The 20,636-nt window shown below is 56.2% G+C and overlaps 1 protein-coding gene across 2 annotated transcripts in view; it reads right to left on the bottom strand.

The window, feature by feature from the left end:
• Positions 1–19,995, bottom strand: part of JPH3 (junctophilin 3) — a 99,863-nt gene extending 79,868 nt beyond the window's left edge. Inside the window, exons 1-2 of one of the 2 annotated variants that reach the window (XM_070262147.1) lie at positions 19,131–19,651; positions 18,333–18,403 (exon numbers count right to left, since the gene is read on the bottom strand). In XM_070262147.1, coding sequence (XP_070118248.1) covers positions 18,333–18,403; positions 19,131–19,512 — 453 coding nt within the window. In that variant the 5' untranslated portion in view covers positions 19,513–19,651. Of the gene's footprint in view, positions 1–18,332; positions 18,404–19,130 lie in introns of those variants that run through there. The other variant, XM_001502718.7, reaches the window with a different exon arrangement.
• Positions 19,996–20,636: the final 641 nt, after the last annotated feature.

Here is a 20,636-nt window from a genome sequence, read left to right as displayed (position 1 = left end):
CAGGCCCCTGTCATCTCCTCAGAGAGGTCCCCCAGAGTCTGTCCACTCTGAGAAGAACGAGAAAGTGGTGGAGGTCAGCTCATCCTGCAATGTCCCCTCCTCTCCCAGTGACCCTCATGCAGAGAGCTGGATCACAGGTCACTGCGCAGCTGTGGGAGCTGGCTGCAGGCCCCTCTCCACCCCTCCCTCCAGCCTCACTCCTGCAGCGTGGGGATCACCCCCAACTCTGAACGGCTGTTTATTCACCTAACCAGGATCGACTCAGTACCCACTGCATGCGGGGTCAGGATTCACAGGGAACAAAGAACCTTGGGTCTGAGATTTAGATAGACAGGAGGCACTCCGTGACCACCACCACCAGGAAGACAACCAGAGCAGGGCTTGGGGTGGAGGGAGAAGGGGCAGCACCATGGGCGGGCCCACCTGCAGGAGACACCGACTGTGGGCTCCATAAATCATTGCTGCCTCCGTTCCCGTCACGGTTTTCTCCAAAAACAGACTTCACCACGTCCAGGAATAAACCCCTAGAAAGGGCCCTGGTAAGGACTTCTCAGCTTCCAGAAGACTCTTTTTAAAAAGAAGCTGAGTGGGAATGTAAAACGGTGCAGACGCTTTGGGAAGCAGTCTGGCAGTTCCTCAAACAATTAAAGCTGGAGTTACCGTGTGACCCAGCAGTTCCAGTCTTAGGTGTACACCCGAGAGAAGTGAAAACGCACGTCCACACAAAAGCGTGCACGCCGAGGTTCATGGAGCGTTATCCGCGAGCGTCAAGAGTGGAAACAACCAGGGGCCAGCACGGCAGGTGAGTCCACACACTCTGCTTCAGCAGCCCCGGGTTCGCATGTTCAGATCCCAGGCGCAGACCTAGCATGGCTCGTCAAGCCACGCTATGGCAGCGTCCCACATAAAATAGAGGGAGACTGGCAACAGATGTTAGCTCAGGGCCAATCTTCCTCACAAAAAAAAAAATTGGGAACAACCAGGTGTCCATCAACGGATGATGGATAAACAAACTGTGGCCCATCCATACACTGGAATATTAATCTTAAAAAGGAAGGAAGCACTGACACACGCCACAATCCGAGTGAACTTTGAAAACATGACGGTGAGTGAAAGAAGCCAGACACAAAAGGCACACATTCTATGATGCCATTTATATCAAATGTCCCAAATGGGCAAATCCATAGAGACAGAAAGCAGAGTAGCGGTTGCCGGGGGTCGGGGAGGCAGAAGGGGGAATGAGCCAGGTATAGAGTTTCTTTCTGAGGGGATGAAATGTTCTAAACTTGACTGTGGCGATGCCCACACAACTCTGTGAACAGACTAGAAATCACTGAACGTGCCCTGTGGGGGAATGTTGCTATGTGAACTGTATCTCCGCGAAGCTAGTAACAACACAGCCGCGGGGAGCGGAGCCCTCTCTCCGCAGTCTGGGCACAGAGCAGGGCGTGGGGCGACTCCAGTCTTCCTCTGCCCTGGGGAGGGGCGTGGGGTCTCCGCCCCCTCCTGACCCGTCGCAGCCACCCTGTCCACCTCCTTCCTGTGAATGTCCCAGTCCGTGTTTAAGCACAGCGTCCCTCAATGCCTTTGTCATCGGGCTGCAAGAAGTCTCTTACAGGATGAGGACTCCCCAGAAAGCTTGTCCTGCGGCCCCCATTGCTGGGGTATGTTAATGTACCCAGAGGACCCCGCAGCCCATGTAGAGGAGAAGGCGCGGTCAGGACCGCCACCAGGGCACAGAGGCGGAGCATCTGATTTCAGATGTGACATCTGCTCCCACAGAGTGGGGTCAGTGCAGGGCCCCCAGCCCAGGGTCTGCAGACTCCACGGGGTCCACAGATACAATCGGGGTCGTGGGGAAAGAAATTATCCTTATTTCACTCACCTCTCCCTGAGATTCAGACAAGTGGCAAACCACAGTGGCATTCATCAAACCTGTGAGTTGGGCACCAAGAGAAAGGGCACATCCCTGGAGGGTGGCTGCAAATGTCCTGGGATAGCGTTACAGCCCAGGCCTGCCCGGCCAGAGAGCTCAGCATGAACACCACCCCCGCCCTGCCGGACACAGAGCGTCCAGCCAAGGGTGGCCTGGGCCCAGGACACGCAGAGCCCAGCCCCACGCCCGCCCCGGCAGCCCCACGGACGCCGGCTCCCAGCTGGCTCGGGGCCTGGTAAGGGGTGTCCACTGCTGCCGCCCTCCTGCCCCAAGCTGCGGCTGCCCAGTGGCCAGCGCAGACCCTTCCACCTCCATCCCCTGCAGACTCAGCATCCATGGGGTGTGGCCACTGGGCCTGTGAGGGGCTCTCGCTGCCTCCCTGCTGTGCCCCCTGCCCATGGCCAGCCTCTGTCGGGCCCCTCCTCCGACCTCGAGACCCTCAGGGACCAGGGGTAGCAGAAAGTCACCCAGACTCTAGGACCCCAGGGCCCCCATCATTTTCCAGAATCCCTGACTCCCCTGGAAGGGGGACCCCTAGGGAGGGGACAGGTCGCTGGGTAACCATTTCCCCCAGCCCCACCTCCGACTCCTGGTCAGCCCTGAGGGCTGGAGCTACACTGGGCATCTCCAGGTGGGGTCTGAAATGAGGGCTGGAGGCTCTGACCCCCTGTGGGGCCCACTCAGCGCCCCCTCTCCCCACCCCCAGCTCCTCCTTCAGGTCCCAGTCCCTCAGGGAACCTGGCCGGACCCTACCCGTCACACTGCTCAGGGAGGAGGACTCATTCCAGGCACCTGTCACAGTCCCGGTCACACAGGCTGGAGGGCCGGGCGCCCCAGGCTGACAGGCCCTTGAGTGAGGGGCTATGTCTGCACCCTGCTGCCCCCCAAGAGACCCCCAAAACCTGGTGGTCGCGGCCCCCATGGTCAGCTGGAGACCACTGCCCAGAGGTCAGCAGCGCCCATTCTGGCCCATCTCTCCCTGGCCCTCTCGCCTCACACTCAGGCCCAGGAGGAGAGAAGGAACCAGTTAGGTTTTCTGGAAACTTCCCTCAGCTGTCACCAAAAGTGCTTGGGGCACCAAGAGGAACAGGAAATGCCACGGGAACCAGAAAAGTGGGTCTAGGGGCAGAAGGCAGAGGCAGGTCTGATGGTGTGACGGCTGAGGTATTTCCAGCCCGTCCCCAAAGGCCCCGTGACACCTGGGCTGTGTGTCCTCCTGTGGGGAGTAACTCACTCACAGAACACCAGCCTCAGACAGGGTCACCCCGAGACCACGATAAAGTGGGACAAACAGGTCACTGTGCCACCCATGCAATGCCAAGCTTTCCCCTCAGGGAGCTAAAACCATCCTCACCCACTACAGCTTCACCCCTGCCCGCTCCCCCACCCCTGGAGATGAGGCTGAGGGGGACGCCCATCAGAGCAGGCCCCCTTCCCGACAGACAGGGCCCAATTGAGAGTGAGTTCTGCTCCCTCCCCACTCAAACCCCAAGACCACAGCAGGCTCCTCTAACACCCTCCCCTCCATGCATCCACTCCACGTGGGGGTCCGCCCCCCGCTGCCAGAGCACTAAACCCAACTGTTCCCCTGTGGGCGCGCTCCTGGGGGTCTTGGCTGGAGGGCCCTGACATCCCTGAGGGAGTTCTGGGTGTTTCCACAGGGATTCCCCCCCAACCCCCCCACCCCCCCCACCCCCCCACCAGCTGCTGTGGGTGGAGGGCAAGGCCTGGAGGCAGGGGTCTGCTGGCCTCCTGGGGGGTCAGAGGCCCTGGGGGCACTGAGCAGCCCCCAGGGCTGAGCCGGAGGCCTCTGTTCAAGAGCTCTGAATCAGCTCCAGACAATCCCCGTTTTGTTTGGCCGGGGGTCCTGGGTCTCAGCTCCTTCTGCAAGATTTCACAGATCTAGTGTCCCCAGGCTGGGGTTCTGCTCCATCAGGCAGGTCAAGGCAGGCCCACATTTTATCTCGGGACTTTGGGCCAAAATGAAACAAGCTCACGTCGGATGATGCTCTGGCTCCAGGGGTGGAAGAGCAGCACCGTGGAAAGTCACCTCGAAATCCCCCACGCTCTCTATTTCATGCTCCTCACAGTCTCAAGCGGTGGGCGCAGCCCTGGAAACTGAGGCAGGGGTGCTGCCCAGGCATTGGAATGGCCCCGGCGCCCAGCACCAGGACAGGTCCAGCACCCGCCAGCCTCTGCTCCGTGGTGGGGATTGTGTGGCCACAGGCGACATGTGGTAGCTCTCCCTCGGTCTCCTCCTCTGCGCAGCAGGACAGCCATGCTGCACGGGCTTGTTGCCGGGACCTAAAGGGAAGGTGCACAGAAGGCGCAGGGCGCAGGGCTGCTGCAGGGTAAATAAACAGCACCAAGTGGCTGCTTAAAACACAGGGCGGAGCAAGGATGATACGCATGGAATTCTCCTTCTCCCTCCCTCTCCCGTCCCTGCCTCCTCCTCCTCCTCCGACCTCCCCATCTCTCTGTCTTTATCTCCCTCTCTCTCTCCCTCCCTCCCTTCCTTCCTTCCTGCGCTCCTTGCTCCCTCTCCATCTCTCCACTAACTTCCTCCCCTGGCTCACACATTCCTGTCCTTTCCTCCTCCTGCTGGGCTGCCAGCTAACGGGCACTCTGTGCCTGTGAACACCTCATGGTCACTGTCGCCACGGCCGCCTCCAGCCCTGAGAAAACCCTGACCTCTGCTATATTTCTGCTGCATTCTCTGGGGGATCCACAATTAATTTCCTCCAGATTGGGCGCTGCACTGTGGACGCAGCCACTCAGCCCCATGCCAGGAGCGCAAGGCTCCACTCTGCCCAGGCGGTGTGGGGCACTGGAGCCGTGGGGGACTCCGGGCAGGGCTGTGGGCTGGGACCTTCGTCCTCAGTGGGTTCACCTCCTGGTTCTTGTTTCTCCTAACAATCAGGTTAGGTCTGTGCAGACCCAAAGGGTCAGGCCGCGGCCTTCACGGCCAGGAGGGTCTGGCCCCAGACCTGGTCCTTTGCGCTCAGGCACAGCCACAGCCACGCAGGTTCCCTGTGGCTCCCAGGATGGCCCTGCTCCTTCTGCCTCCGGGCGCTCATAGATGCTCCTCCTGGAGCAGCTGTGAAGCCTGCCCACCTCATTCCCACCATCCTCAGGTCTCGGTGAGAGAGTCACTCCACCCAAAGGCTTTCTTGGATGCCCCAGATGCCCACCGGCTCTTCCTCCCAGCACCCTGGCCCAGCTCCCTCCACGCCATCAGCATTAAGTGGGGAACAACGTAATGGGTTCACTGAAGTGGGTCCCCAGCCAATCCAACAGCACCACACCACCGGCGGGCTATCTGTTCACTGCTATCCTGGGGCAGGTCATTGCCCAGCACACAGTTGGTGCTCAATAAATACCCATGTGGGTTCCAACTTCCCCCCAGATAACGTTGCTATTCTCTCCCTGCTGGTAAGACAGACCCTAAATCCATCCCAGCAAAGCCTCCATGGGAGAGCTGGACAGGATCACCTGACCTCTCAGCCAGCGCGCAGTGGTCCCGGTTCTGTCCAACCGACATTTACTGAGCGCCTACTCTGTGCCTGGCAACATGCTAGGTACTCCAGGGGCAAGAGAATGGGGCCCACAGTTCATTTTAAGGAATACACATCCACTGGGAGAGAAGCATGCAAACAGGCGGGGGGCGGGGCGGTGGTCAGGAGTCAGGCGCCAGAGTTTAAGTCACTGCAATATTTATAATATAAAAAACACTTAACAAGTCAACAATAAAAAGACATAAAGTGGACAAGGCTCTGAACAGACCTTTCTCCAAAGAAGACACACAAATGACCAAAAGCACATGAAAAGATGCTCAACGTCATTAGTCATTAGGGAGATGCAAATCAGAACCGCAGTGAGGTACCACTTCACACCCACTAGGATAGCCATCATCAAAGAGACAGACAGTAACAGGTGCTGGTAAGAATGTGAAATAATTGGAACCGTCACACGCTGTCAATGGGAACGTAAAACGGTCTGGAAAACAGTCTGGCGGTTCCTCAAAAGGGGAAATGGAGCTACCACACGATACAACAAGTTCATTCTTAGGGATACACCCAAGAGGATGGAAAATATACGTCCACACAAAAACTTGTACAAGAAGGTTCACAGCAGCGTTACTCACAATAGCCAAAAGGTGGAACCAACACAAACGTCCATCAACTGATGATGGATAAACAACATGTGGTCCACCCATGCAATGGAATATTATCCAGTCTGAAAAAGGAATGAAGGACTGACACACGGTACAACGTGGATGAACTCTGAAAACATTACCTTAAGTGAAAGAGGCCAGTCACAAAAGACGGCCGATGTATGATTACTTTTACAGGAAACGTCCAGAATAGGCAAATCCACAGAGCCTTAGAAAGCAGAGCAGCAGTTCTCAGTGGCTGGGGGAGGCGCATGGGGAGTGACTGCTTAATGCACACGGCTTTTCTCTTTTGGGTGATAAAAAATGTTCTAAAATTAGGTGGTGGTGACAGTTGCACAACCTTGTGAACATCCTAATAACCACCGCATTGTACACTTTGAAAGGAAGAATTTTACAGTATGTAAATTATATCTCAATAAAGACACCCAAAAAAATGTCACGTGATACCATTTGTCTCAGGCCTGACATGGAACAAACTCTACAATGTAATAAGCACAAGTGGGAAAAATGTGAAGTGCAGACCAGGGGCTATAACCCACCTCTGGTGTTTTTGAAAGGTTTACAGTAACGACAGCAGCAGTAATAATAGCTTATTTATGGAGCATCTGCATGCACCAGGTGCACGCTCAGAAATCTTGGCCTGGTCTCGAATTCAACCTCAGGACGACCCTTTGCGGGCTCTTCACTAGGGAGCTGCGGTCTGAGCCAGTCCCGTGCCATGAGTATGCTGTGGCTTCCCGAATCCCCATCTTCCACTTGACTCGGGCAAGTCGCTCTATCCCCAGCCTTGGTTGGCTGTGTAAAATGGGCACAGTAACCGTATGGACCTGGTATCACGGGGTGGCAGCACAATAAGATGACATAATGATGAAAATGGTGGCCATGTGGCTGGGACAAGCAAGCCCTGAGTCCCCACCCCATCTCTGCTTCTGCTGTCTCCCCAACCTCCCTAGGTGCACCCACGCCCTCGGCCTACTTCATCCACCACCCAGCTCGAGTCAGCCATACCTCTCCTCCTCCCCTGCCCTCTTCCTCCCCGGCCAATTCTGAGCGCTGGGGCCTCTCCCCCCAGGGATGCCCTCTCCCCTGACTTTCAGTGCCACCTCCCAGCGGACAATGCCTCCACTCAGATCCAGACTCAGAGCACCCTCGCCATCCTCTCCCGGCTGCAGGCAGCTTCTCACACCGAGCACGGTCCACATGCGACCTTTGGCCCCCACACCACTCCTCCTCTAGGGTCCCCTCTGTCTTACAGGAGAGCTGTCCTGGACTCCGCCGGCCTCCAAACTCTCAGGGTTCTAGCTCTCCCCACCCAGATCCAGGCCATCATCCCCTCTCCCCTAATCCCTGCACCCCCTCCCAGGGCCTCCAGCTTCCAGTCTGGCCCCCATTTCCTTCCCACCCAGCAGCCAGGGCACTTATCTACACACAACTGTACAACTACCACACAGGCCAGCAACCGCAGTCCTGGGCATTTATCCCAGAGAAACGAAGACTTCTGTCCACACAAAAACCTGCCCATGAAAGTCTGTAGCAGCTGCATTTACAACCGCCCCAAAGGGAAATACCAAGATTCCCCTCCACGAGTGAATGGCTAAACAAACCCTGGTCCATCCCCACCACAGAATACTAGTCAGCAATGAAAAGGAATGAAATATTGACAGAGCAACGACCTGGATGGATCTGCAGAGAATTACAGTGAGTGAAAACTCCCGAAAGGGTACATGCCGTATGATTCCATCTATAGAACATTTGTGAAATGAGAAAATGATAGAGACAGAGAGCAGGTCCGTGGTTGCCAGAGGTTGAGGAGATACAGGGGTGTGGGGGGGCACAGCTATGAAAGGACCACGAAGTGATCCTTGCAGCGATGGAATGTTCCGTATCTGACTGTAGCGATGTCAACATCCTGGCCGTAACACTGTATTGGAGTTTTGCAAGATGTTACCACTGGGGGAAACTGGGCAGAGGGTACGGGGACTCTCTCTGTATCATTCTCACAACTGCGTGTGAGTCTACCATCATCTCGAAATAAAAAGTTCCATTACAAAAACACAAGCCCAGATGGCGTTGCTGCCCTGCTTAAGTTGTCCAGTGCCCTTCTCTGGCCTCCGGACAAAATCTGAAGTCCCTCCGATGGCCTGGAAGCTGCGCTCAGATGCCCTCACTCTGCTGCCTCCTTCTTCAGTTCTCTCAACAAGCCACACTTGTCCCAGCCCCCGAGCCCTTGAAGTGCACTTGTCCCTCCCTGCCCCTCCTTCTCTCACTCTCCAGGACTGGCCCCTCGTCCTCTAGCTCGCCGCTGATTTGCCATTCATTCATCGTCCAGCCATGATTTCCAGAGCCCCTCGCCCCCGGATGCAGGGTCACGGTGGGGAACCCGCCAGACTCAGTCTCTGTCCTCCTGGAGCTTCCAGTCCAAGGGCAGGAGACAGCCACGGAAGCCAGCGTTAACAGCGCACAGGAGCACGTGTGCTCACAGAGGACCTGGAGGCACCACAGGCGTCAGAGGAGGGGCGCCCCACACCTGGCAACCCACGGTTCACCGCACGCCACCCTCACCAAGGTGCATGTCAACTACAGTCACGCGCCGCATAATGACATTTCGGTCAACGACGGACTGCACGTCGACAGGGTCCCACAGGATTAGTACCATACGGCCTAGGTGTGTGGTAGGCTGTACCATCCAGGTGTGTGTAACTGAACTCTGTGATGTTCACACAGCAACAGGGTTGCCTAATGACACACTTCTCAGAATGTGTCCTCGTCATTAAGTGACGCATACCTGTACTGCTTTTCTTTACACAGCCACAACAAACAGCCAGACCTCGGAACCAGCCAGAAAGCAACCAACAGCCGGGGGCGGGGCCATAAAAAGATCATGCACAACAGTTGGCTGGAGAGTCCCCAGGTGGGCGTAGGGTGCCAGCTCTTGGCCCCTTGGCTTGGCTTCTACAACCAGCCTCCCAGGAAGATGCAGTGGTGTGACCCCTGTCCGTCAGGTAGGCCCCCACCTGGTGCTCCTGGGAGGGCCCTCCTGGCCCCCCTTAGGACCCGAAACCCCCCAGGGTGAAGCTCCCCTGGGCCTCCCTGCAGTAAGCCTGCCACCTCCACCATGAAACGCCTCATTTTAACCCTCCTCACCCGAGGCAGAGGCGGACTGGGAGGGGACAGGTGCTTCTCCAGGTGTGGTCCTCAGGACCGCCTGCAACGATGGCCCACATGTGGGATCTTCTTGGAGATTCCTGGGCTCTCTTCTGGGGAACCTGTCCAGGGAGACTGGGACAGGTGACTTGGACCAAAGACCACAGGTGGTTGAGTCCCTGTTTCAGCATTTCCCACTGCATGCTCCTGGTCCTCGCTGGGAATTCTTAGGCCCGTGGGAGGAAGCCAGGTTCTCGGGCCTGTAGGAGGACACCAGATTCTCGGGCCCGCAGGAGGATGCTGGGTTATTGGGCCTGCAGGAGGGTGCTGGGTTCTCGGGCCCACAGGAAGATGCTGGGTTCTCAGGCCCGCAGGAGGATGCTGGGTTCCCCGGCCCGGAGGAAGATGCTGGGTTCCCAGGCCCGCAGGAGGATGCTGGGTTCTCATGCTCACAGGAGGGCGATGGCTCCAGCCTTCCTCCCATTTCCCACTTGCTACGTTCAATGATGACCGAGCTCAGCACGTTTCAGCACCGGTGAAGAATGGAAGGGTTCTTATCCTGGGTTCGAGCATAAGTTTCAGGGAGTCTGTGAACACCCAGAAGGGCCCACAAAACATCGCATGTGTTCGGGGAGAGGACCCACAGCTCCGTCACACTCGCAGAGGGGTCTGGGAGAACCCACAAGTCTAGGAATTGCTGGGCAAAGGCCCACCACAGGCCTGGTGCAGAAGACCATGGTGTCATCCTTTCCTGCCTCTGCTTCACTGTGAGACCATGGGCAAGGAGCCCAGGCTCCTCTCGGGGCCCCAGCTCCCCCATCTGGAAAGCAAGGGAGTGGCTGAAATGATGGTTCCATCGCCGGGTGCTGGAGACAGCTCTGGAGCCAGTGGAGGCCCAGCGCCCAACAGCCACATGGCCTCATGAAGCCACGTAACCCTGCGAGCCTCACGTTTGTCATCTCTTCAATGCGAGCATATGGCTTCCCTCAAAGCACTGTTTTAAGGAACAAGAGAGGGGCCGGACCCATGGCTGAGTGGTTAAGTTCACGCGCTCCACTTCAGCGGCCCGGGATTCACCAGTTCGGATCCTGGGCGCGGACATGGCACCGCTCATCAAGCCATGCTGAGGCGGGGTCCCACGAAGAAGAACTAGAACGACTTACAACTAGGATATACAACTATGGGACTGCAGCTTTGGGGAGAAGAAAAAAAGGAAGATTGGCAACAGATGTTAGCTCAAGGCCAATCTTAAAATAAATAAATAAGTAACATTTATGGTAAAGTGTACAGCCGAGTACTCAGTACAAAGCAGACATTCAAAACTGTGAGCATCCTCCTTTCAAAGGAATCTCCCTGGCTTTGGGGTTCTAGGTTAGCAAATGTGTGCTTGGGAGCACTTTCAAACTGAAATCTATCAGACATTGTAGTGGGTTGAATTGTGTCCCCGCAAAAGACACGTCCACGTCCTAACCCCCAGTACCCGTGAATGCGCCCTTATTTGGGAAAAAGGTCTTTGCAGATGCAATGGAGTTAAAGATCTTGAGATGAGATCATCCGGGATTTTGGCTGGGCTCTAAATCCAATGACACATGTCCTTGTAAGAAACAGAAGAGGAAAGGGCAGAGACACAGAGAAGAAGACCGTGTGGTGACAGAGGCAGAAACATCACAGCACCATCCTATGCAAGTGGTCCTGAGGACCACAGCTGGAGCAGCACCTGTCCCCTTCTCAGTCGGCCTCTGCCTCAGAGATGAGGACAGTTAAAATGAGACAGCGCATTTTTTTAAATGAAACACAACATCTATTTCATGAGCCACTTGACCCAGAGTTTGAAAAACTCTTGTCTAGCACAGCGACTCCTGGCCTTCCTGCTTTTATCACAACCCCAGGCCAGGATGCCACCCTCCAGGATCCTGGCTAGAGCGGTGTTGGATGGAAGCCCAGGACGCAGCCCTCATCGAGCTCTCCCAGTGATTCCAACGTGCAGCTGAGGCTGCTCTGGACGAGTGGTCCTCAACCTGAGCCACACATTAGAATCACTTGGATACTTTAAAAAAGAATCCCGATGCCAGGCTGCACCCAGACCACCTCAGTCAGCATCTCTGGGTGGGGCCTGGCATCAGCATTTGTCAAAGCATCCCGATGACTCCATGCACAGCCAAGGTCGGAACTCGTGTGCAAAAGCGTCACTTCCCACTCTCAAACCACCTGGGCATCTCGCACGCAGATTCTGACCCCGGAGGTCTGCAGGGGCCTGAGATTCTGCATTTCTAACAGTCTCCCAGGGCACTATGTCTGGCAATTCTACTGTGCAGCTGGGGTTTGGGGGCACTAGCCCAGAGCTGTGGTTCTAAAGGTGGAGTCCCCAAAGCAGCAGCATCAGCATCACCTGAAACTTGCAAGAAATGTAAACTCTTGGGTGACATCTCAGGCCCAGAAATTCAGGGGAAATTTCACTGTAATTCATTTAAATTTAAATTCAAGCTTAAGGAGCACTGGCCTAGAGTAAGAGACAGCGGCAGGCCAACACCCTGCCCAATGCCTGTGCAGACTGACCCTCGATTCTTTTGGAGGTCTCCAAAAGCACCAGGGAGCACCCCCTGGGTCCCAATCAACACCTGTGACATTCCTGGGAAGGCGAGAGATGGCACAGGTTGAGAGGGAGGAAGTCTATGACCCCATCATACAGACAAGAGTAAAGCTGAGCACACCCTTCCTTCAAAGTCAGCAACTTCATTCATGGGGTGACGGCCACCCTAACACTGTCATTCAGACTCAACTCAGATGTCCCTTTCTCCTGGGAAGCCTCTGCTCCTCCCTCAAAGACACTCACATCTCCCCCTTCCCATCTTGGAACTCTCCCCTGCAGTATTCCCATGCAGGATCCCCAAAGTCCGGCACGAGGAACCCCTAATTATTTCCCATGTTTTAGTTTTGCATCCAGACTGCATTTTCTTTTTGGTAGAAGTCACATCATCCTATTTCTCGTATTTTAGTTTTTATTTGTTTCTTTTTCCCAATCTCCCTCATTACCCTAAACTACATACTGCACACGTAGTGCTATAGACTGCATGTTTCCCCCCAAAATCCATGTGTTGAAACCGAACACCCAAAGTAATGCTATTAGGAGGTGGGGCCTTCGTGAAAGGGATTAGTGCCCTTACAAAGGAGACCCAGAGAGCTCCTTTGCCCCGCCCACCACACGAGGACACAGAAAGAAGCTGGCAGTCTGCAACCCCGAAGAGGCCCCTCACCAAACACTGAGTCCGTCAGTGCCTTGATCTTGGACTTCCCAGGCTCCAGAACTGTGAGAAATGAATGTCGGTTGTATAAACCACCCAGTCTATGGTATTTGTTGCAGCAGCCCCAAGGGACTAAGACACGTAGTCAGTGCTCAGCAACTATTTCCAGGTGGACTCAACGAAGGTCAACCTGAGCTTTCTGTCTTCACACCTTGAACAAAGCAGGAACTCAGTAAACGCTTCTCAGATGAGTGAATGGGTCAAGCCGAGGAAGCCGTAGCAATGAAGAGAGAGAAAGTGGGTAGATGAAAGGGAACTTACGTTTCCAACTGTCTTTGCTAGCACTTTGCTGTGAACGCTGCTCAGGAAATAGTGCTCCAAACTGTCCCCCGGTCATGACTGCCTCGCACCATTAGAACATCCTTACTCTATTATTCACTGTATTCGACGCCATCCATCTTACTCATGTAAAACGCTGGCAGAGTCTCTTACAAGCAATGACAGAGCCAATAACAAAACAAAACCAGTCAGGGGATCAAAACAATGACACTTTAGAGAGAGGTTTAAGACTGTCCTTTAACAGTCTATGTCCAGTTCTAAGTTCCTGCAATGACATGGACAGGTGAAATGATGATGGTGAATGAAATGGCCAAATGTTACTGCATTTTCACGGTTCACTCACCCTACAAATATTTATTGAGCGACCACTGTATGCCTGCGCCATTTTAGTCCCTGGACACACAGCAGTGACGAGCACAGACACACAGCCCTTCCTGCATGAAACTCGCACTCCACATCAGCATATCCAAGAGAACTTTCCGTGATGGTGGAAACATTCTCTCTCTGCACTGTCCAATACAGTTGCTACTAGTCACACGTGGCTACTGAGCGCTCAAAATGTCGCTACTGTGACTGAGGCACTGAAATTCTAAATTTTATTTCACTGTAATTCATTTAAATTTAAATTCAAATAGCCACATGTGGCTGGTGGCCCCTGGATTGGGTAGAGCTGGTCTAGATGACTAATCCATTGGTGCTGATTTCAGGAGAACGGCAGCAAAATAGTCATTCTTTGGCTGCTCCAGACACTTTGCTGCCTGTGGTCATGTTCTTGTAACCCCTGTCAGCTCCATGGGAACTGAACACACACCACCCAATGCGCTTCAGAGTGACTTCCACCAGTCTCACTAAGGACCCCACCCCAAACCCGCCTCCACCAGCAGGGAGATGCTCTCTCACTGCACCAGGAGACACCTAGAAGTCATTCAACTATTTTAGAAAGACTGACAGGACTGGAGTAAAAAACAGGCAAACCCCACCTCAGTGGGGGTGTTTCCTGGAGGATGGAACCCACACACTGGCAGAGCGGGAGCAGGCAAACTTCTGATGGCCGAGTGTGCTGGGGGGGTCAGGGCCAGGCAGTCACTGGTGAGGAGACGCAGTTGCTGGAAGAGGTGACCCGGAGGGAATTAGAGCAAAGCCGCCCAGGCAACGTGTGGGGCGCTCTCCAGGGTGCTGAAGACACCGCTCCTCTCTCCTCCTGAAAGACACGCTGGACCCAAGAGAGCTCCTTGCTCTAGTCCACAGAGCCTGATGGTGGTAAAGCCAGGACCCACGCAGCGCTGGCCTTCATCAACCACGTGGCCTCTCACAAGCCAGGAACTACAAACTGGGGGAGCCATTGCGGAAAATTCAAACAAACATCACTCTTTCTTCTAGGGCTCACAAACCTAAACATCTTGTCATCATCAAAGGACACAATGAGCGTTATATACAGCATTATCAGCTCATAGGTCATAGCTAGTTATCTTTAGAGTTGTGGAGGCCTGGGGAAAATCGAGGAAGAAAAAAAGTATTGAAGGAAAATAGCAGTAGTTCCCGAGCCTCCCCCTACAGCCACCATTACTCTTTGTTTTTCTGGGGTCTTCCTCTCTCTGGCTGGGTGTTCTCAAAACAGACTGGCCCACAGTCCCCTCTGTCCTCTAGTTAGCTGCATTAACTGTTAATGTCAGCTCGGGCTACCACTAACTACCCGGGGTACGGCTATTTTCGGAGGGTGCTGATCCTCAGTTCCTCACCAGCTTCCTAATATAAAGCACGTCACATTGCTCCAGGGCTGCACTGGTGGGGGGAGTCTTCAGTAACACTTCTTTCTCAGCTATTATTGGCAACAAAGAACTAGTTATTTGCTTTTGCTTCTTCTTTCACCTCCTGGAGCCTTTTCCTTCCCCAAAGTGGCTGAAAGAGAGTCTCTGAGGAGATGCTTCTATCTCCGAGAGCTGAGGGCTTCTTTTGTTTCTGAAATGAGCTCCTATTGGTGTAACATCTAGAATATCTGTGTTGCTGGGCCTGCTGCCTCCTAACCTGGGCATTTGCATTAAAAAAAAAAAAGAGTTTACTTTCACATATTCATGGCCAAGCACCACAAACACTCCCAGTGGCCACTTATTTGGTCTGCATGAGAGTTTTTCCCCCTTCAAAGGGGCATTCACTGCACAAAGTTCTATTTAAAGTGAGGTTAAAGCATCCGGCTCCATCAGCGATCCGAGCCCTCCTCTGTGGGCGCACGTTCCCTCACGGGGTAGCCGATTCTCGGAGCAGGAATCAGGAATCAGGAGGGATGGTGATCTGGAGTACTTGGAGAGAGAACAAAGCTAGGAGGGTGCACGTGGCCATGTTTTGGGGGACGGGGTGGCAAACATCTCTGGGTGACAAGTGTATTGTGCGCGTGTGTGTGCGCAGGCGCCGGGAGATCTGAATTCTGGCTGTGGGCGTGTGTGATTTGTGTGGGCCGAGGGATCTGGGCCGGTGAACGGAATCTGTGTATGAGGGGGAGAGGCCGGGTGTGTGAGATGACTCATATCTTTAGGCTGTGGGAGGGTTTATTTGCGGGGGTTAACTTTTGGTCCAAGGGGTCCTGTGTACACAGCCCCCGGGAGGAAATATTTACCTCTGTGGCAAAGTGCAGGGGTCCAGCGAGTGGAGAAGAGGCAGTGCATCTCGGGGGGCCGGAGGAAGAGCCGAGGTGTGCGGGCCTGTGTGTGCACCTGCCTACAGCTCAGGGCTGCTGCTCTCGGCAGAGAAGGGGTGTGGAGGATGAGGATGGGGCCGGAAGGCAGTTCTGCACAAGGGAGTTTAGACGGAGGTGCTCCACACCAAAGCACCAGTCTGGAATTGTGGTCCAGAGCATGAATCCTGGTACCACCCAATGCTCATCAGCCAAGGCATCTGGCTCCTCTGAGCCTTGCTTCCCAACGTGGGGAATGGGAGGAATGAGAAAACCAACGCTGGCAAGGTACAGGAATGAAGCAGTATAATTCATGCCTACACTTGCCGCATGCCTGGCCCACAGTAAGTGTTTAATATTGCCATTCATTGCCATTTTCATTATCATCATTATCATGTCCAGCTATTGGTTCTAATAATGATCATTATAAGTGACATTCAGTGCATGTGAACTGTAATAATAAACTAGTGATAAATAATAATGAATGCTTACTATATTCCTGACATAGCCATTGGTATACATCACCTCAGTGAATCCCCAACCACTTCACAGATATTATCATCAGCCCTTTGTACAGAGGAAGAAACAGAAACTCAGAGAAGTTAAGTAACTTGCCTAAGGTCACAGTGCAGAGCAAAGGCACAGCCAGAATTCAAGCCCAACAGTTGTCAACTCCACAGCATGTGCTCCTGCCACCCTGTGCCCACGGCCTCATCATCTCCGTGGGGTCACCCAACAGACTGTGGAAGTCGCTCAGCTCGCTTCAATGAGCAGCACCTGCCTTACGCTCAGGGGAGGATGAACCTGGAGAAGGAGGAGTTGGCAGAAGCGTCCCCAGTTGAAATGGATTCCATACCAATTCCAGCTACCTGGAGAACACATCTGCCGTCTGTGCATTATTCATGGAAAGTGCCATTTCCCCAAGTCAGCACCAGGAGCTGGGCTGAAGTTTGGGAGCTTTGCTGATGCCTGCCTGACATTTCCATCCCTTGTGCAAAGCGAAAGTCAGACTGGAGTCAGGACCATGACCTCACTGAGGCTCTGCCTGCCCTCTCTGAAGCGGGACCCCACACTGCCCACCAGCTGACTGGGGGTAAGGCCTGGAGACCCACTGCTCTGTTCTGGTGGATGAGGACACCCCACTCTGGTTCTGTTCACCTGATGGACTGCTTGAGGGCACGCATTCTCAATAGTCACCTCCTTCCTAATGAGAAGCAGGGACAGTGTTCCAGAAAAGTGGCTCCAGATGTCTGAGCCTGATTATCCCAGGCCAGAAGGGTCAATTTGGTTTTCTGTGATGCCATGTCACCAATCAAAAGGCAGCAGCCAGCGCTGGTGCCCTGCATCTGTGTGTCTGCCTCGGTTGGTGTACAGGTGGTATAATGTGGGCGAAAGGGGGCTTGGCCCCAGACAGATCAGGGCTCAAACCCTTGACTCCGCCATCAAAGGCTGGGGGCCTGGTCTGTCACAAGGGCTCCTGGGCCTCACTGACCTCATCTGTAAAATGGACACGATCCCTTTGTCTCCATCATGTGAAACTCAAACAGGACGCTGGGGAGGGGAAGTGCTTTAGGGAGCAGAACACTGCATAGCTGGTTGGATGGGGGACAGAGACCCAAGGACACTGATCCAAGGAAAAAGCATTTCTTACAACAACATGTCAAACCCTAAACTCACGGCCAGCCACAAAGTCAGCTCCTCTCTTCCCTGGGGTAACCGCAGTGTAATTACCACCCTTCCCTCTAAAATGGAAGCCCCACGAGGACAAAGAAATTCACCTACTCTGATCACTGCTGTTTTCCTAGACCCCAGGGCACCTGCTCATCATAGACGATCAGTAGATATCTGTTGAACGAAGGAGAGAATTCTGCCCAGGGAAGCTGGGTGGAGTGGGGTGCTAGACCTCACTCTCAGATATTCTGGGGAGTTCCCAGAGACAGCGGCCTGGCTCCTCTCCTCCCCATGCCCCCATGTGAGGCTGGCCTGACAGGGCCTCAAAGCCGCTCTCCTGGCTCAGGCACAGCTGGGAGCACCTCTGGAGCGACCGGTCTGCAGAACAGCCTGGACAGAGCCCTGGGGTGGCAACTGCCCCTGGGCTCCCAGATAGCCCAGTTGGGAGCACCAGGCTGCTTGGCCGCCCACCTCAGCCACCCACATATGCTGTGCCTCCACACACACACACACGCCCACGGCCTAGAACCCAGGGATGGCCGTCTGCTCGGACCGGCCGGCCCGGGCGCCCCAGGGTCAAGGAAGCTCTCCAACCCGCTCCATGAAAACAACAACAGCACAGAAGAGGCCACCTGGGACGAGGCTGGGCACGGCTTTGACAGGCAGGAGCGTTATATAATTAACTGCCCCCCACGCCTCCTCCCCTTGAGTAATAATGAACCCTGCCTCTCAGTTGCATAAGCCAAAATAATAATTACTCTCCAGGCCTCCATCACTCCTGGATGTGGCCGGGAAGCAGGTGCTTAGCACTTGCTTCATGCAACTCAGAGGCAGTGAGCAGGCAGGGAGAAGACCACACATACGCTCCTGATTTTTATGCCCAGTAAAAGCACACAAGTCACTGCTGTGCCCCAGTCCCTTCCCAGGCATCCATGCCTGAAAAATTACCAAACCACCCAGAGCAAGGCACCGAGCCACTTCTGAGGAGGAGCTCCCAGATGGGGGAGGGGGCATGTGGAGGGCAGGTTTGTTTGGGGTCTGGCTTCCAGGAACAGTAAATGCTCCATGGCTGTCAGATGCACTGAGGAGCGGACACTGGAGCATCTGGGACAGGGAGGAGCCGCAAAGCTGGCCAAGGCTTCCTGCACAGAAACCATCTTACAGCAGCAACGGGCAGGCGGGCAGCTCGCTGGCTTCCGGCACCAGCCCAGCCCTGACTGTGGTGGCATCTTAGAATGAAGGCACAGAGCATTCCCTAAACTCATGGTGAAAATGATTCAGCCACTGAAAGGCGAGATTCCTGGGCTCTGGCTAAACAGATGGGCTTCCCTCCCCCCAGCCGCCTGCTCCAACAGCGCTGGCCGCGCATCCAACCACCTAGAAGTTTATTGCCTTGTTGTGTTGGTTTGGGTTCACGTCCCCCCCCGCCTCTAGCTCTTCCAGTTGCTCCCTTTCCATTGGCTTGGGTTGATCAGGACTAACGGAGGCCCTCAGGCATCGCATGAAAACAAGAAGCAGAGCTGGGGCCTGACTCCAGGAGGCCAACACCAAGGGAGCTGTGCCAACTAGGGGAGGGGACCCTCTCCTAGCCCCCCTCCGCCCTTAGTGGGTCCCAGGGGAGGCCGTGGGCCCAGTCTGGCCTTTCCAGCAGGTCTCTGGCCTGCTCTCGGATGATGCACTGACACTCTGCTCAGCTCCGCGCTCCCAGGCCTGACTCGGCTCCTGGAAAGCCCCCAACACCTTTCAGCTGGCACAGGGGCGCTGTCCCCCACCAGGCAGTGGGGCAACCTGTAGCCAGGGCTGTTGTGGCCTCCAGGGAGCCCCAGGAAAAGCCCCAGGTGCCCATGGCCCCACTGGAGGGAGAAGCTCAACTTGCCCAGAGATAAACAGAAAAGGCAAGAGAAGAAGGTGCCCCCCGCCCAGCCCCCTGCCCGGCCGCCCGCACGGGGCACCTACCTCCATCCGAGTAGGTCTCGGTGCCGTAGCCGTCCTGCAGCCCGTTGCTCCAGGTCCCTTCGTACTTGGCCCCGTTGCCCGTGCACTCCCGCACCCCGTAGCGCCCCTTAAATCCGTGCGTCCACTCGCCCTTGTACACCCACTTCCCCTTGCTCTCCAGGCCGATGCCGTGGCGCTTGCCCTGCGCCCAGGTGCCCTGGTACGTGTTGCCGCTGGGCCAGGTGTAGACGCCCAGCACCTCGAAGCCGTGGCTCCACGAGCCGGTGTATTCGCCTTGGCCCTTGGGGCCGGTGCAGACGCCATGGCCGTGCGCCTTGCCGTCCTCCCAGCCTCCACAGTAGGACCCACCATCGTCAAAATTAAACCTACCCCCACTGGACATGCATGTAACTCGGTTTGCAAATCCGGCAAACGGTGAAAAAAAAAATAAGGCGATCAACAAACCGGATTCTTGGTTGGCTGGCTGGCTGGTTTTGTTTTGCTTTTTTTTAAGGAAGAATGGAGAAAGCAAAAAACAGCGAGCAGATCCCGAGCGGCGGCGGCCGCGGCGCCGGCTTCGGTGGAATTTAAGTCAATTGGGGGCGATTATTCATTTTCGAGCTGCGCCGCGGAGCCTGACCAGCGTCTCGCGCTCCCGCTGGAGACAGGACCGGAGGGGAGGAGGGAGGGGGGAGGGGAGGGGAGGGGGAGGGAGGGGGCAGGAGCAGGAGCGTCTGGTGCCAGCGGCTCCACCTCAGCGGCAAGTGCCCCTCGGAGGCGAGCCCGCCGGGGGCTGGCCGCGCAGGCCGGGCGGGCGGGCGGCTCAGGCCCAGGGCGCAGCTCCCCACCTGCGGCTGCCGCGCTGCGGGCGCCCGAGGGCGGCGGCGGCGGGGCCCGCGGGCGGCGGCGGCACGGGCGGCGGCGCGGGCGGCTGCACCATATTGGGGGCCGCGGGCCGGGCCGGGGCGGCGGCGGCAGCAGCAATGCGGCGGGTCGGGCGGCGGCGACGGCGGCGTGCGCTCCGGGCCCGGCTCGCGCGCTCTGGCCGCGCGGCGCGCGCCCGCACAGCGCCCGCCCGCGCCCCCGCGCGCCCCCGCCCCGCGCCCTGCCCGCCCGCCTGCGCCCCCACGCGCCCCCGCCCCGGGCCCCCGCCCCCGTAGCGCGGGCGGCCTGGAGAGGGGCGCCGCCGGCTCTGGTGGCGGGCGCGGGGCGCAGGCGGAGACCCCAGGCGCCCCGCCCTCCTGCTGCCCCCGCCCGGCGCTCCCGCCCGGCGGGCTTCCCCCCTTGCCGGGGCCTGTCTGGAAATAGGGGTCCAGCTGGGGCGCACCAGCCCCCACTTTCTCAGGACTTGGATTTAAAGGGACAGGAACTGCGTAATGGGAAGGTGCCCAGCACCCGGGGCGCTCTCTATCCCCTCCCGGGAGCCGCGAGGGGAAGCCCGGCAGAGCAGGCCCAGGGCGGTCTGGGGGCGCCCCGAATGTTTCCGCTTCCCCACCCCGCACCTCGCCCTTCGCACCCGGCTCCTAT

The sequence above is a fragment of the Equus caballus genome, chromosome 3 (assembly GCF_041296265.1).
Source record: "Equus caballus isolate H_3958 breed thoroughbred chromosome 3, TB-T2T, whole genome shotgun sequence".
NCBI lineage: Eukaryota > Metazoa > Chordata > Mammalia > Perissodactyla > Equidae > Equus > Equus caballus.
The sequence above is the reverse complement of the archived record's forward strand: the minus strand, read 5'-3'. Positions and strand labels throughout refer to the sequence as shown.